Consider the following 15,100-nt stretch of genomic DNA (forward strand, 5'->3'; position numbering starts at 1 on the left):
TGAGTTCTGGGCTTCTGGCTTCAGCCTGGCCAAGCTCCAGCCACTGTGGGCTTCTGGGGAGTGAACCAGAGGACAGAAGATTGATCTCTCTCTCTCTCTCTCTCTCTCTCTCTCTCTCTTCCTTTTCAAACCAATGAAAAGTTTAAAAGTGAAGAGACTGAAGCTGGAGCAGACAGGAGCCAGGGCAGAAAGAACAGGAGAGAAGCAGAGCTTGCCCTGCCTGGGGCCTCCCTGAGCATGCCCCTCCCCCCCCCCCATTGCTAGGCTGTGGCAGACAGCTGTCATCCTGCTTAAGGCAAGTGAGGGCTGAGACTTGGTGCCTGGCGGGAGAGACTTTGGGGTGATCTTCTTGCCTGAACTCCTTATCCCCCCCTGCCTGTTGTCACCCAGGGTGCTGGTTCTTAGAGGTGGGTGTTGGGTGTTAAGACTCTGCACCCAGCCAGCAGGGATCTGGGGGAGGTGTTGACCTTAGTGGTAAATGGGAGGGGGGGGGAATTTCCAGAACATCTGTGCCCCTTGCGTCTCAGCCCCTGGCTCTGATCCGATTAATGCTGTGGCTCTGCTGTTCCTATCCGAGCTGGACTTCTCTGTGTTGTGTGTGCCCCACTTCCAGGGGCTGGGGGAACACTGTCTGAGGACAAGTTGAGCCCCTCCCCTGCCCTGGGCTGGGAGTCCTGACTCCCCCGATCTAGGACTGCTGGATTCCCTTCCTGCTGACTCATGGAGCTACCCCAGCCAAGCCTGGGCTACCTCGGTTTCCCTCTATGTGACATGGCTTTGTCTTTTCCCCTGGCCTGGGAGGAGAGTGTGAAGAAGCTAGGAGCCAATGGCAACAGGCTCAGCTCCACCTGGGGGCTCAGGAGGCTGAGAGAGCTGCAGAGAAAGTTACTGGGATGGTGGCCACCCCCAAAACCTCCAGCCACCCCAGCTCCTGCCTTGCTGGTCGCTGGAAACTAAGAAGGAACTCATGTGGGGCTGGTGCAATTCCCAGAGCAGAGCTCACCTTGATCCTGAGGGGCCATTAAGCACTCCCTCCCCCCACAAAAAGGACATGAACCATGGCAGAACCAGACAGGAAAGGTGCTGGCCAGGGTCCCAGTTCTGCCCCCACCTCCCACCTGCAGACATGCTGGATATTCGTAGGAACCGTTGGCAAAGGGCTGGTGGCTCCCATTGTCAGTTCCTGAGGGGCTGGGCCTGGTTCAAGGTCACCCAACATGTGAGCAGTGGGGTCCTCAATGCAGCCTGGAGGGAGCAGGGGCTGACTGGGCTGAGTTGCCGTGGGAGGCCCTGAGGTGATGTGATGTGGGGTCCCTGGGCCAGCCAGTCATGGCCAGGCTGGGGGAGGAGCTGACTGTTTGTTGTTGCTAAGCCTGGGCCCCCGCCAGGGCAAACACGGCTCAGAGGCCTTTCCCGCCACCTGCCGAATCTCCCAGCCCAGCCTGTGCTGACCGGACAGCTGGGCGGCTGGGATGGGCTCGGAGAGCTGCCGGGTGCCTCCCCTCCAGGGCCACAGGGCAAGTCCATCCATGCAGTGGTGCTGTTGGGGGCAGCCCCCTGAGTTAGGAGGGGGGGCTGCATCTTAGGTGTCAGCCCAGCCTCCACCTCCACCTCCACCTCCACGCCCTCATCGCCAACAAGCAGAGTGGAGAAGGGGCAGACCGCACGGCCCAGGACCCAGCAGCCTCTGCTTCCCTCTCCAGCCTTGAACTCTCAGCCTCCAGCCAGGCGGTCTCTGCTCACCATGCCACAGCCTCCGCTGCACCCTACTGGCCCCGGACCCTGTGTTGCTCACAGCCGGCCTCTGGATCCTCTGCCTGGACACCTTGCAGGCCCCTGGTCTCACACCAAGCAGGCCTCTGCCTCCCTCACCACCTGGCTGACCACACCCGTGTTCCTGCTGTTCGAAGCCTTTATGCTCCTGTACCTCTGCCCTAGTGGCTGCCAGGGCTCAAGGCTCCCCACCCTGTCCCACCTCCTTGGAAAGCTCCTACCTGTTCTTCAGCACCCAAACGGAAGGTCACCTCCGGGAACCCTGCCGGAGGCTCCCAACCACCACTCACTGGGCTGGCCCCTGCACCCTCCCACACAGCTCCAGCCTCAGTGTCCCAGTGTCCCCCAGTGCTCTCCATGGCTGATCTGATGGCAACGCTCCTGTCAGGTCGGAGGCAGCCGTGGGCTTGGCTCTGCCCAGGAGAGAAAGGTGTACACCAGGGTGGGGAAGGCGGGAATGAGTGTGGGGTTAGTGTTGATGGGTGGAGGGCTGCATGGGGCATGGGCAGGCCTCCTGGGAGGCAGTGCCTCTCACCTCCACCCCTGGGAGCCAGGGACTTACATCCACGGCTCTGGCTACACCCTGCTCACTTTGGTGCCTGGGAGGCACCTCTTTGAGCAAGAGCAGTGTGGATGTATGGAGGGGACAGAGAGGCAGCCCTCCTGGCTAGTCCCTCCCCTACCCAGGGCTCCAATGGTGGCTGACCTCTCGGCCAAGGCCTGCCCTGCAGCCCTGGTGTGCCTGCCCTTCCTTCCCCGAGATCTGGCCCCCAGCTTCTCTGGCCTCTGAAGCGGCTTAATGAGCCCAGATCACATGGGCTGTGCTACTGCCTGTGGGGAGGGACCAGGCCTTCTGCGGCCACCCAGCCAGACCCTGACGTCAGTGGCATTAACCGTCCACCAGTCTTGTCTAATCTCTGGTCAGTGGCGGGCCAGGTTAGGCCCACCGGAGCCAGAGCCCAAGGCCATGGAGACCCTCAGGGGCACCTGGAGGTTGTAGGTCAGGCAGGGATTGTGGTGGCTGGAGGCACTCACAGTAAATGCCCCCGCCTACAAGACTGGGGCGTGGCACTGGAGCTGACTCCAAGCCAGGTCTCTCTGATCTCTGCCCTGGACTGTGAATCAGGCAGCGGCACCCATTGATCCTGCTCCCTAAGGTGTAATTACACCGATGCCGTACATACAGCTGAGGAAGCTTCAGTCCGGGTGACTCAGGGCCCCCACATTTGCCGGGGATGGACAGGGTACAGCATCCCTAGCCCCCAGGGTCCAGGGCCAGGACTATCTGTGGGAGAGAACTCCCTGGGGGCGAGTCCAGCCCCCACCTGGTGTTCAGGCTCTTCTGTGTCCCTAACCCAGGAGGGCTGGGGACCTGGTCATCAAGACAGAGTGGCTATAGCGAAGGCCCCGTTGCCTGCTGTCTCCTGATAGCCGCCCTCCCCTCCCCACCCCCCACCGCTGGGAAGTGTCCTGGCCTGGGCCTGGCCTCTGCCCACTAAATCCCTCCTCTGTCACTGTCCCCCGCCCACCTCATCCCCCTGAGCAACCTGTTCAGGCAGAAGTCCTTAGCAGAGACAAACAGCCCCGGCTCACCCAGGCCCAAGACTGCCCAGCAGGAGTCCTGCACCCCCAGCCCATCCCCACCCTTCCCTGAGGTTTCTGAGCTGCCTCTGTGGCTGCCCCACACGCTGCCACGTCCCTAGGCCAGCCGGTGTTCTGCCTTGCTCGGACCTGTGTGCCCCGCCTGCCGCCTGTCCAGCCCACTGAAGCTCCTAGATCCCTCGGGCATGGGGACACTCTGCCCTCTGTCTGCCCCCAGGACGTCTCCCATGTGTGGCCACAGATGCACTCAACAACCTTTGCTGGGGGCATCACATGGGCTGGGTCAGCTCCACAGGCCCAGACCCTGGTTGCTGAGACACTTGGCTCTCTCCGTCACACCGGGGGTCCCCCAGCACACCACTCCTTTCAGCCTCTGTTCCCACTCTGGCCCCCAGGAAAAACACATGCCCCTATATACAGATTTTTATGAAAAATGTTAGTGATGATTCGTTCCAGATGCAGATCTCTTAAGATTAAAAAGATAGTACTAGGGCTGGCGCTGTGGCATAGCAGGTAAGGCTGCTGCCTACAGTGCCGGCATCCTAGATGGGCACTGGTTCTAGTCCCGGCTGCTCCACTTCTGATCCAGCTCTTTGCCGTGGCCTGGGAAAGCAGTAGAAGATGGCCCAAGTCTTTGGGCTCCTGCACCCATGTGGGAGACCCGGAAGAAGCTCCTGGCTCCGGATTGGGGTAGCTCCAGTCATGTGGCCAATTGGGGAGTGAACCAGCGGATGGAAAACCTCTCTCTCTCTCTCTCTCTCTCTCTCTCTCTGCTTCTCCTCTCTCTGTGTAACTCTGACTTTCAAGTAAATAAATAACTCTTTTTTTTTTTTTGACAGGCAGAGTTAGACAGTGAGAGAGACAGAGAGAAAGGTCTTCCTTCTGTTGGTTCACCCCCCAAATGGCCAGTGCGCTGCACCGATCCGAAGCCAAGAGCCAGGCACTTCCTCCCGGTTTCCCATGCGGGTGCAAGGCCCAAGCAATTGGACCATCCTCCACTGCCTTCCCGGGCCACAGCAGAGAGCTGGACTGGAAGAGGAGCAACCAGGACTAGAACGCGGGGTGCTGGCACCGCAGGCAGAGGATTAACCTAGTGAGCTACGACGCCAGCCATGAATAAATAAATCTTTAAAAAAATAGTATTGGTTTTTGGCCCCATTAAAGCCAAGAAAATAAAATTATAACAAAGTCTGCTTTAGGTATAAAATCTAAGCTTAAAATAATGAGTTTTAATATACCTACTATCAAATTTTTCAATGGTTTCAACATGCAACAATTTTAATGTTCTGGAAAAAAGGTAACTGTTAGAAATAAGTAAAACAGTGAAAAGGCTGTGAACAGACTGTGACAGTGTTTACAGATCATATCTGGTAAGGGATTATCCTCCAGAGTATAAGGAGATCTCCTAACACCCAACAACAACAAAATAACACGACTCAAAAACAGGCAAAGGACTTGAACAGGCATTTCTCCAGAGAAGATATGCAAATGGCCAATGGCACAGGATAATATGCTCAACATCACCAGTCTAGGGAAATGCAGTTCAAAACCACGACACAGGGGCCGGTGCTGCGGCACAGCGGGTTAACGCCCTGGCCTGAAGCACAGGCATCCCATATGGGTGCCGGTTCTAATCCTGCTGCTCCTCTTCCCGTCCAGCTCTCTGCTGTAGCCTGGGAAAGCAGTAGAAGATGGCCCAAGTCCTTGGGCTCCTGCACCCATGAGGGAGACCCGGAAGAAGCTCCAGGCTCCTGGCTTCTGTCTGGCCCAGCTCCAGCTGTTTCAGACATTTGGGGAGTGAACCAGCATATGAAAGACCTCTCTCTGTCTCTGTCTCTCCCTCACTCTCTGTATAAAATAAATCTTCACACACACACACACACACACACACACACACACACACAGTGGTGAAGCACTGCTTATGATCCTCACGCCATACTGGAGAGCGCCGTTGGAGTCCCGGCTGCTCCGTGTCAGATCCAGCTCCCTACTTATGTGCCTGGGAAAGCAGCAGATGATGCCAACAGCAGAGCCCCTGTGACCCATCTGGAAGACTTGGATGGAGTTTTTGGCTCCTGGCTTCAGCCTGGCTCAGCCCTGGCTGTCGCAGCCATTTAGGGAGTGAACCAGTGTATGAAAGATCTTCTATATCTCCCTCTGTCTCATCTTTCTCTCTCTCTCTCTCTCTCTCTCTCTCTCACACACACACACACACACACACCCTCTGCCTTTTAAATAAATAAATAAACCTTAAAGAAAAACATGATGAGATAGCATCTCCCATCATTAGGCAGGCTGCTATGGATGACGGTATAGTGCTAGGGTGGCAGGGGTGTAGAGCGCCTGGATCCTTGTGCACTATTGGTAGGAATGCAGAATGGTATAGTCACTTTGGAAAGCGGCTTCTCAAAACATCTAAAATGGAATCACCAGGGTAGGTTTTTGGCCCCGGGATGAAGCTGGTGGGGGTGCCTACATCCGACGTTGGAGTGTGCCAGTTCAAGTCCCAGCTCTGATCCCAGCTTCCTGTTAATACACACCCCTGGAGGCAGCAGGGGATGACTCAAGCCCTTGGGTCCCTGCCACCCATGTGGGGAACTTTGATTTAGTTTCCAGCTCCTGATTTTGGTCTGTGAGCCAGACTGTTGCAGCCATTTGGGAGGAAGATCAGTGGATGGGAGCTCTGTCTGTCTGTGTTTCTCTGCCTTTCCAGTAAAATTTTTTTTATTAAAGATTGAAAGGCACAGTTACAGAGAGAGGGGAGACACATAGTGAGATCTTCCATCCACTGGTTCACTCCCCAAATGGCTGCAACAGCTGGGGCTGGGCCAGGCCACAGCCAGGAGCCAGGAGCTTAGTCCAAGTCTCCCACATGGGTGCAGGGGCCCAAGCACTTGGTCCATCCTCCACTGCTTTCCCAGGCCATTAGCAGGGAGCTGGGTCAAAATTAGAGCAGCTGGCACTCAAACCGGTGCCCCTACGGGATGCCAGCACTGCAGGCTCTGTCTTAACCCACTACACCACAGCGCCGGCCCCTCCAATAAAATTTTAAAAATAGAAACTTAAAAAAAAATGACCATATGATTCACCAATTCAAGTTCTGGGTATATATCCAAAAGAGTTGCAAACAGGTCCTCAAAGAGAGTTCTGTATACTAATGTTCATAGCAGCATTAGTCATGGCAGCTAAGACACTGAAGCCACCCAAGGGCCCGCTGATTGACAGCTGGATCCGCCAATGTGGCAGAGCCATAAAAGGGAGGAAATTCTGACACAGGGTACAGCCTGGATGGACCTGGAGAGCATCATGCTAAGTCACCAGCAGGCAGACACTGGATGACTCCACTCACATGTGGTGCCCAGAAACCGCAGTCATGAAGACAGAAAGAGGCAGTGGCTGCCGGGGCCGGGGGGGGGGGGGGGCGGGCGGATGGGAGTTCCCTGTGAACTGCACAGAGTTTGGTTTTATAAGACAAAAAGGTTGTGGAGATGGGGGTGGTGATAGTGTGCTTCCTACCACCGAACTAGGTCCTTAAATATGGTCAACAGTGACTTCTAGTTTTAAAAAAAATATTTATTTGGGGCCGGCGCTGTGGCATAGCAGGTAAAGCTGCCACCTGCAGTGCCAGCATCCCATATGGCTGCTGGTTCGAGTCCCAGCTGCTCCACTTCTGACCCAGCTCTCTGCTGTAGCCTGGGAAAGCAGTGGAAGATGGCCCAAGGCTTTGGGCCGCTGTACCCACGTGGGAGGCCTAGAGGAAGCTCCTGGCTCCTGGCTTTGGATCAGCTCAGCTCCAGCCATTGCAGCCATCTGGGGAGTGAACCAGTGGATGGAAGACCTCTCTCCCTGTCTGTGCCTCTGCCTCTCAAATAAATACATTTTTAAAAATATATGCATTTATATTTATTTATTTATTGAAAGTGAGAGTTATAGAGAGGGGGGGAGACGGAGAGAAAGTTGTGTTTTTTTTTTTTCCCCTGGGCGCAGCAGACTTTGCTGATGGTTACCCGACAAGGCAGGGCTCCCTAAGCCCCTAAAAGCATGGAACACTTCACGGATTTGCTGGTCATCCTTCAGCAAATGCCACGTTATTCATCTCTGCATTGTGCCAACTTTAGTACTGTGCTGCCAAAGCGAGCATAGATTTTTTTTTTAAGATTTATTTTATTTATTTGAAAGGCACAGTTATAGACAGAGAGAGGGAAAGAGAGGTCTTCCATCCTCAGGTTCACTCCCCAAAAGGTTGCAAAGGCCTGGGGTAGCTAGGCCAAAGCCAGGAGCCAGGAGCTTCTTCCAGGTCTCCCATGTGGGTGCAGGGGCCCAAGTACCTGGACCATCTTCCCCTGCTTCCCCAGGTGCACTCGCAGGGAGCTGGATTGGTAGTGGAACAGCTGGGACTCAGTCAGGCCCCCTGTGGGATGCCGGCACTGCAGGCGGAGGCTTTACCTTATTAGCACAGGCACCGAGGGGCCCTGCGTGTTGTGGTTAAGCCCGCATCCTACAGTGGAGTGCTGGGCTGAGTCCTGGACCCTATGCTTCTGATTCAGCTTCCTTGTGGGAGGCTCAAATGGGAATTCCCGTCTACTGGCCTCGGCCTGGCCCAGCCTGGGCTGTTGTGGCCATTTGGGGACTGACCCAGCAGATGAAAGTGCGTGCTCTCTCTCTCTCTCTTACTCTCTGTAACTTTGCCTTTCAAATTAAAAAATACATATTTAAAAAAACACTGCATTAACATATTATTTGGTTATTTAATTTTTAAAACATTTTATTTACTTTTTATTTATTTGAAAGGCAGAATCAAGACACACACACACAGATGGAGAGAAATCTTCCAATCACTGCTCACTTCCCAAATGCCCAAAATAGGCACTGCCGCCTAAGGTGTGCACTAGCAGGAAGCTGGAATTGGAAATGGAGCCAGGACTGGAACCCAGGCAACTCTGATACAGGATGAGGGCATCTCGAAGGGCCCTGTCACTGCTGTGTTGAGCACCTGCCCGTAACTGAATTTCTTGGCAGCACCTTAAATTTTGCCCTTGGGTTGAGGGCCTCCCTTGCCCCACCTCAAGCCCAGCCTCCCAGAAGTCCCAGCTCCAAAGCGTTGCCTGCCTTGGAGCCTCAAAGAAAGCTCAAGCTAAGGGACTTAGCACCTGCCCACGGCGCCCAGCCTGGCTCCTCCTCCCCAATCCCAGCCGGGCTCCTCCTTCCCAATCCGCGACCCCCCAGCCCTGCACACACCCCCATCTTACACACTCTACTGTCCCCGCCAGACTGAGCCCCTACCTCAAACTCCTTCTGGATCCAAGCCTGTCCCAGGGGACCTCTCCCTTAGCTCCTCCTCCTCAACCTCCCTCAAGAGGGACAACTTGGTCCTGTAGCCCCCAGGTGGCCCCCCACCCTGTCCCGGGTCACCTCAGGCCAAACACTTCTCCACAGAAGCCACGGCCTTCACACTTCATGTCCCGGCCAGCCCTGGCACTTAACAGATGTGCAGGACCTGTGAAATTTTAGCTCCCCCACCCCCACCCCAAGAAAGGACAGCCAGGGCCTGATGCAAAGTTTTATTGCTGGATCTGCGCACGCAGCTAAGGGGAGTGCAAACTGTGCCACGGCCTTGCAGACAAAAGCTCCGTGTCCCCGCCCGCGGCACAGGCCCTGGCCCCTGGACAGAAGCAAGCCTCGGTACTGGGTGAAGAGAGCAGGGGCAGGGAGGTGGGGGACAGGGGCCCCATCCCTGGCAGCTCACGCATGGCCCTCAGTTTGGAATGAGCCCTGAGTACAGGTACAGCAGGACCACCTGGGGTCTCGTGCAGTGCCTGCCTCCTGAGTTAGACACTTTTGGGCATGGCCTGGGCCTCAGTCTTATTCCCACTCCTTTGCCTGGGGACGATCGATGGGAGCTGGACTCTGCCCGCAGCCGCCCCTCAGGGTAGTTCAACTATTGGCCCTCGCCAGACCAGCCCCTGGGCCTGCCAGCCCCCGAAAGCTATCTGTGGGTGGGTGAGTAGGGCGTGGGTCTCCAGTCCAAGGACAGAGCGGGTGGGGGAGTCCGGTGGGGAGGGGGTGCCTCTGAGCCTGTCTCAGGGGAAGGCTCAGTGGGCATGTCTCCCTGGCTACTGGGGCTCCCCGGGCTGCCCCCTACTCACTCAATTATCTGGATGGAGGGGCTGCACAGGCCAGAGCTAGCTTGGACTTTGGACCCCTGAAAGTGCTGGGCGGGAGAGTCACTGTCTGAACTTGCCACACAGAAGTGGACCAGCTACTGCTAAGTAGCAGGCCTGCTGGGGGAGGGGCAGCCCTGCCCTCCTGCCCTCCTGCCACCTGGGGAGGGAGGGGTCTGTGTGGAGCCCAGCCCCACCAGGTGAGTGGTGGCCCCCAGGGGGCAGGAGCGCTGCAGGAGATTGGTGATTCCAGCACTGCTGAGTCACTGCGGGCTCTGGTTGCCCCAGGTGCTGCCTGGTCCCAGCTGGGGCTGGCCGCTGTGTGTCCGAGAGAACAGTGCCACCAGGCTGTGATACAGGGCTGGGCTGGGGGCGTGAGGGAGGGTCTGCACTTGGGGCGAGGCAGGGCTCAGCGCTTGGAGTCTGTGGTTGGTGAGGCGGCAGGCGGCGGGCTGGGGCCCAGCAGTCCTGGGGGGCTGGGAGGGTTCTGGGGGCTGGAGGCTACAAGGCGGCTAGAGCTACAGGGTCCCGGGGCTCGCGTTCAGGCTTCTGGGAAGACAAGGGAAGGGGTCAGCGTCCCTGAGCTTCAAATGAATGCGTTCAGGCTGAGTGGCCCCGGAAGCTGTGACACCCCGGATGGTTGAGTGCAGGCCATGTGGGGGGGGTGCGGCCTGGAAGTACTGGAGGCTGGAGTTTGGGAGCAGGGTGGGCTGGGGAGCTGGGGGCCTGGGGACTACAGTGGAGGGGCGGGCGGCAGCCCGGCCGGCGGGGACCCCACCTCAGAAGAGGCCGCAGTCTTTGAGGTTCTCCTTGATGATGATGTCGGTGACGGCGTCGAAGACGAACTTGACGTTCTGCGTGTCGGTGGCGCACGTCATGTGGGAGTAGATCTCCTTGACGTCGCGACGCATATTGAGCTCCAGGAACTGCACCTTGATGTAGTTGCCCGCGTCCTCGTAGGTGTTGGGCCCTGTGGAGAGCGCGCGGGTCTCACTCCCGGCCCGGGCGCGGGCCCTGGACGCCGCCCGGAGGCCGCCCCGCGCCGCGCCGCGCACCGTCGTAGTCCGGGAAGCAGATGCTGAGGTGGGCCTTCTTGATCTTCTCGGAGAAGACGTCCTTCTTGTTCAGGAAGAGCACGATGGACGTGGTGGCGAAGTAGCGGTGGTTACAGATGCTGTTGAACAGGTGCAGGCTCTCGTGCATGCGGTTCTGCGGGAGGCGGGGCGGGCAGCGGCTGTCGGGCACCGGGGGGGCGGGCGGCGGCCTCCGCGCTGCCCCCGCGTCGGCCCCGGGCCCCGCCGGGCACTCACCACCTCGTCGTCCTCCACCAGCACCATGTCGTAGGCGCTGAGCGCCGCTATGAAGATGATGCAGGTCACGCCCTCGAAGCAATGGATCCACTTCTTGCGCTCTGAGCGCTGCCCGCCCACGTCGAACATCCTGCGGGGCAACAGCGCCGGCGGCGCCGGCGGCGGCGGGAGCCTGAGCCCGCGCCTCGGCGCCCCGGGGGCCGCGCGCGCACCGCCGCCCCCGCCCCGCGCCTCCCAGCGCCGCCCCGCGCCCCGCGCAGCCGCGCCGTCGTACCGGAAGTTGAGGTCCTTGAAGGAGAACTGTGTCTCGATGATGCCGGTGGTCTTGACTCGCGAGCGCAGCACGTCCTGCTCGGTGGGGACGTAGCCCGGGGTCACCAGGCGCTCCAGGTCCGAGAGGTAGCTGCGGAGAGCCTGCGTGTGGGCGCGCGGGCGGCGCGGCGCCCCAGGGCAGGGCCCGCCCGTGCCCGCGCCCCGAGCCGCCCGCGCTCACTAGCCCGCCGAGTCGTTGAGCTGGTACTCGGAGGCGCGCTCGAAGCAGGCCTGGATACCCGAGTCCTTCCACAGCCGCTGGATGATGTCCGACATCTCCTTGGGCATCGTGCCCTCCTCGATGGTGTCTGCCATGTGCATCAGCTTGCGGGCGTCGTCCTGCGGGCAGGGCGCGAGGCGTCGGTGGCCACCAGGGCCCCGCTGCGCGCGCCCCGAGCCCCCCCCCCCCCCCAAGTCCCGCTCCGCCCGTTCCCAGCGCACCTGGCGCGCAGAGTCTCCGTACTGGATGTTGAGCGTGGTCATGGCGCGCACGATGGCCAAGATGGACTGTAGCGTATTGCCATAGATGATGGCGATGAACTCCAGGCACTCTTCCAGAGAGTACCCGTCCTGGTGGATAATCCTGTGGCCAGGGCGAGCAGGGTCAGCGGCCTGTGGGGCCGGCGGTGAGGCGCACGCGCGCCCATCCCCACCGCGGGACCCCAGGCCGGGCGAGGGCACTCACTTCATCTGCTTGACGATGGTGCTCTTCCCGGACTCACCAGCACCTGAAAGGGAGGCCATGCCTCAGGGCAGCGCCCAGCGTCCCCTGGTCCCGACGCCGAGCGTGGGGTGGACGGGTGGACCTGCCGGCCGACCCCAGTCACCCCGACCCGCCCCCCCGCCCCGATACAAAGTCAAGTACCGACGCCCTGGTGGAAGGCCGCATGTGGATGTCAGGAAAGTGAGCAAAAGAGGCCTACGAGGGGGACCGGTGACGACCACTGTGCGCGCGGGTCTCTCAGACCTGCCGCCTGTAGTATGCTGAGACCAAGCTAATCCTGGAGCGCCACCTTGTGGGCATCTCTGGTGCTGCCCGCGCGGGATAATTTGAGCCGGGTCACCCCCTGTTTTTCTCCACAAGGAAGGTGGGCGGGCTCCAAGAGGCTCAGAGAGAATTAGCGCCTTTGGGTGGGAGAGAGGACAGAGCTGACATCCTTTCTGATCCTGTCCCCGCGAGGGCCTTGGACATAGTTAATGGGATTTCCGGCTTAGCCTCTCTGCCTCCTCTAACCCGGCTTGGTCTCTCCGGATACCTCCAGCTTGACTGGGTGGAGTCTGCCCCTTTCTCTTAATGCAGGTCCTTTCCCTTGGTGGTGGTGGTGGGGGATTGGCAGTGGCCTTGGGGCAGGCCTGGATCAGTCCCACCTCCCCTCGCTACACTATCCATGGAACCATGGCCTAGGCTTTGTTAACCTTCCACACCCCTCCACCTGCTTTGCCCTGGCACCTGGGGACCATTTTTGTAAATCCAGATGGTCCTGGAGTCACCCTACTCCCTGGGGGATGGTGGCCTCCTTCCCAAGGGAGCAGCTGGATGTGGGGCTCCCAGTGAGGCCCCTAGTTCCTGAGCTCTGCCCAGCAGGCCCACCAAACCCAAGGCTGGAGTGTGAGGGCGCAGGCAGGGACCAGAGTGTGCCTTCTGCACACACTGGGTCAGAGTGAACTTGGCACACACCCCTGGGGAGTGGCAACTTCCCGAGGCGGGGCCCTCTGGAGAGGTTCTCCATGGATGCCCAGCCTCCGGGAATGCGTGGCCAGGGTTCCTGCCCTGTGCCCTGCCCTGGCCAGGGTTCCTGCTCTGTGCCCAGGCCACCACCCCACCACTGATGCCCCGCGGGGCCCTACCCAGCAGCAGCAGCTTCACCGTCCGAGCATCCTTCTCCGCGTCCTCTTTCAACTTCTTCTCCAGCTCCCTGGAGTGCTTCTCCTCGGCACTGGCCCCGGCCCCCATGTTCCAACAACAGCTGAGGGCACAGAGTGGGCAGGCAGTTCTTCTGGACGCAGGGGGTCCTAAGAGCCAGGCTCAGGCCAGCCTCTGGCCTCCCCTGCTGCCTTTCTGGTCCTGGGACTGGCAATCAAATGGCTCTCTGCAGACTTGTGGGGGCCCTGGGAGGGGGGCTGCTTAGTGGGATTTGGGGGCTAGGAGTGCCCAAGAGCCAATCAGAGACAAGGACAGGTGAATCCAGCTCAGTCCCCCAACCTTTCTAATCAGGCTGGCGTGGCCCCAATCCTCGCACCGCTGACTCTGCACCCCTGTGTCCCCTCCCCAGCCCTCCAGGAAGGATCCTAGACACGGCCCTGCCTCCACCCCAGAGCAAGGAGACACCTTCAAGAGGGTTGGTGCTCCAAAAGGGAAGCACGGGTCCTCCAGCCCTGGGGGCAGGGAGGCAGAAGCAGGCGTGGGGCACCTACACCTGCCCAGCAGAGGCTCAAAGGGCCACTCAGCAGGTGGTGCGTGTGGAGAGCCAGGTGGCTTGGAGCAGAGCCCTGCAGGGAGTTAGGAGGAGGAAGGGGAGCACTGCACTGCCCCACAGAGGGCAGGACCTCCGCACACGTCCATGCGTCCGCCGGACTCTGCTGCGCGAGCCTGGCCGCGTGTGGCTCCAAGCAAGGCAACGACAGGACAGGGGTGCATGTGTGCACGTCCCATGCCTGTGTGAAGTGCATGGGCTCCTCCACGTGAGTGTCCTGTGCCTGCCAGTACATGGATGTGCATGTGTGTGGCGGCACCTGTGTGCGTGTCTCTTCAGGTGCAAAGGTATCCTGTGGGTTCACGCGTGTGGTGCATGCCTACGCGAATGCCAAGGAGCCTGTGTGTGCTGTTTACAGGGGCACACAGTGCCTATGCCTACGCCTGCGTGTGCATTTGGACACAACAGTCTCAGACCTGCAGAGGTGGCGGGGCCTGTGGTCACACGGGGACACAGAATCCCGGAGCAGGTCTGGTGCTGCCCTGCTGTCTCCTGTGGGCACTTTGGGTGCCCTGTTGAGCACTTCAGGCTGGACACTCCCCGACAGCCATCAGGAAACCCCAATGTAGGCCTCAAGGGCCCCCCCAGAGGCCCTGAGCCCCCTGGCTGGCCTCTCCCTCTGGAAGCTGCCTGCCTGTTGGGACTCAACTGGTGCAGAGACCACGAGGGGGTGCCAGGGCCCCAGACACGGAGCCCTGGGGGCTGTCCCCGAACAGGAAGTGGCTCTTGTGTCCACACCCACCTTGGTGGGTGAGCGGGGATGTGGCCGGGAAATGATTTAATTTGTGCCAATTTCATCCTCAGCTCCATCCGCACTCCCAGGTCCTGGAAGCCCAACCTGGTTTCCCCCAAAGTGGGGCCACCCTCTGCCCCCCAGTTCCCCCCATTGCTCCCTGTGCCACTGGGTGTGGCTCCAAGTCCTGCGGCCAGGCTGAGCACTGGGCACAGCCGTCGAATGCCACTTGGACGCCACATTCCACAGTGGGCAGGTGCGTGAGTTCTGGTGCCGGCTCTACTTCTGATCCCAGCTTCCTGCTCATGTGCACCCTGGGGTAAAAAGTGTGCTATTTGTCCAGCATGAGATGTATGAGGCCAAAATAGATTTTAAAAGAATAAGATACGCACACCCCCCACCCAAGAGAGAAGCCGACGTTCAGTCCCAGAGCCAGTGTTTATTAGCAAGATGGCACCCAAGGGCGGCTGTGGTCTGGGGAGCAGAGGGCTACCAGGAGCCCCTGCCGGGCCCCCCAGAGCTATTTACACCCATCGCCTGCAGTGGTGGGCAGAAAGGAGTGTTGGGGGGCGCCGGCAGGCCCCAGGCCTCCACCATGGCTCCCTCTGCCTCCAGGGCTGCCTACGCCTCACCCCTCTGCTATTTGCTCAGTCCAGGGGGCACAGCAGCAGCCGAGGAGGCAGAGTGGGGCCGCCCTGCCCTGGCCAGGCCGGAGCAGGGATCACGGTACAGCCC

At 59.4% G+C, this 15,100-nt stretch overlaps 1 protein-coding gene and 1 non-coding gene across 3 annotated transcripts; both read right to left on the bottom strand.

The window, feature by feature from the left end:
- Positions 1-7,410: 7,410 nt before the first annotated feature.
- LOC127492541 (U6 spliceosomal RNA) lies at positions 7,411-7,515 on the bottom strand. Its single transcript, XR_007922051.2, has one exon. It is a non-coding gene; the product is annotated as a U6 spliceosomal RNA (small nuclear RNA).
- A 2,196-nt stretch (positions 7,516-9,711) lies between these two features.
- GNAT1 (G protein subunit alpha transducin 1) lies at positions 9,712-13,245 on the bottom strand. 2 transcript variants are annotated; one of them, XM_051851631.3, is made up of 8 exons: positions 13,007-13,245; positions 11,844-11,886; positions 11,600-11,741; positions 11,340-11,497; positions 11,121-11,249; positions 10,847-10,976; positions 10,592-10,745; positions 9,743-10,506 (listed from the first exon to the last, which is right to left on the bottom strand). In XM_051851631.3, the coding sequence occupies exons 1-8, from the start codon at positions 13,110-13,112 to the stop codon at positions 10,316-10,318; spliced, it is 1,053 nt and encodes a 350-aa protein (XP_051707591.1). In that variant the 5' UTR covers positions 13,113-13,245; the 3' UTR covers positions 9,743-10,315. The 2 variants fall into 2 exon arrangements, with proteins under 2 accessions (XP_051707590.2, XP_051707591.1); XM_051851630.3 differs by lacking the exon at positions 13,007-13,245 and having other exon boundaries at positions 9,712-10,506; positions 11,844-12,022.
- Between the last annotated feature and the right edge of the window lie 1,855 nt (positions 13,246-15,100).

The sequence above is a fragment of the Oryctolagus cuniculus genome, chromosome 10, assembly GCF_051225735.1.
Source record: "Oryctolagus cuniculus isolate XC-2025 breed Fujian yellow rabbit chromosome 10, ASM5122573v1, whole genome shotgun sequence".
Lineage (NCBI taxonomy): Eukaryota > Metazoa > Chordata > Mammalia > Lagomorpha > Leporidae > Oryctolagus > Oryctolagus cuniculus.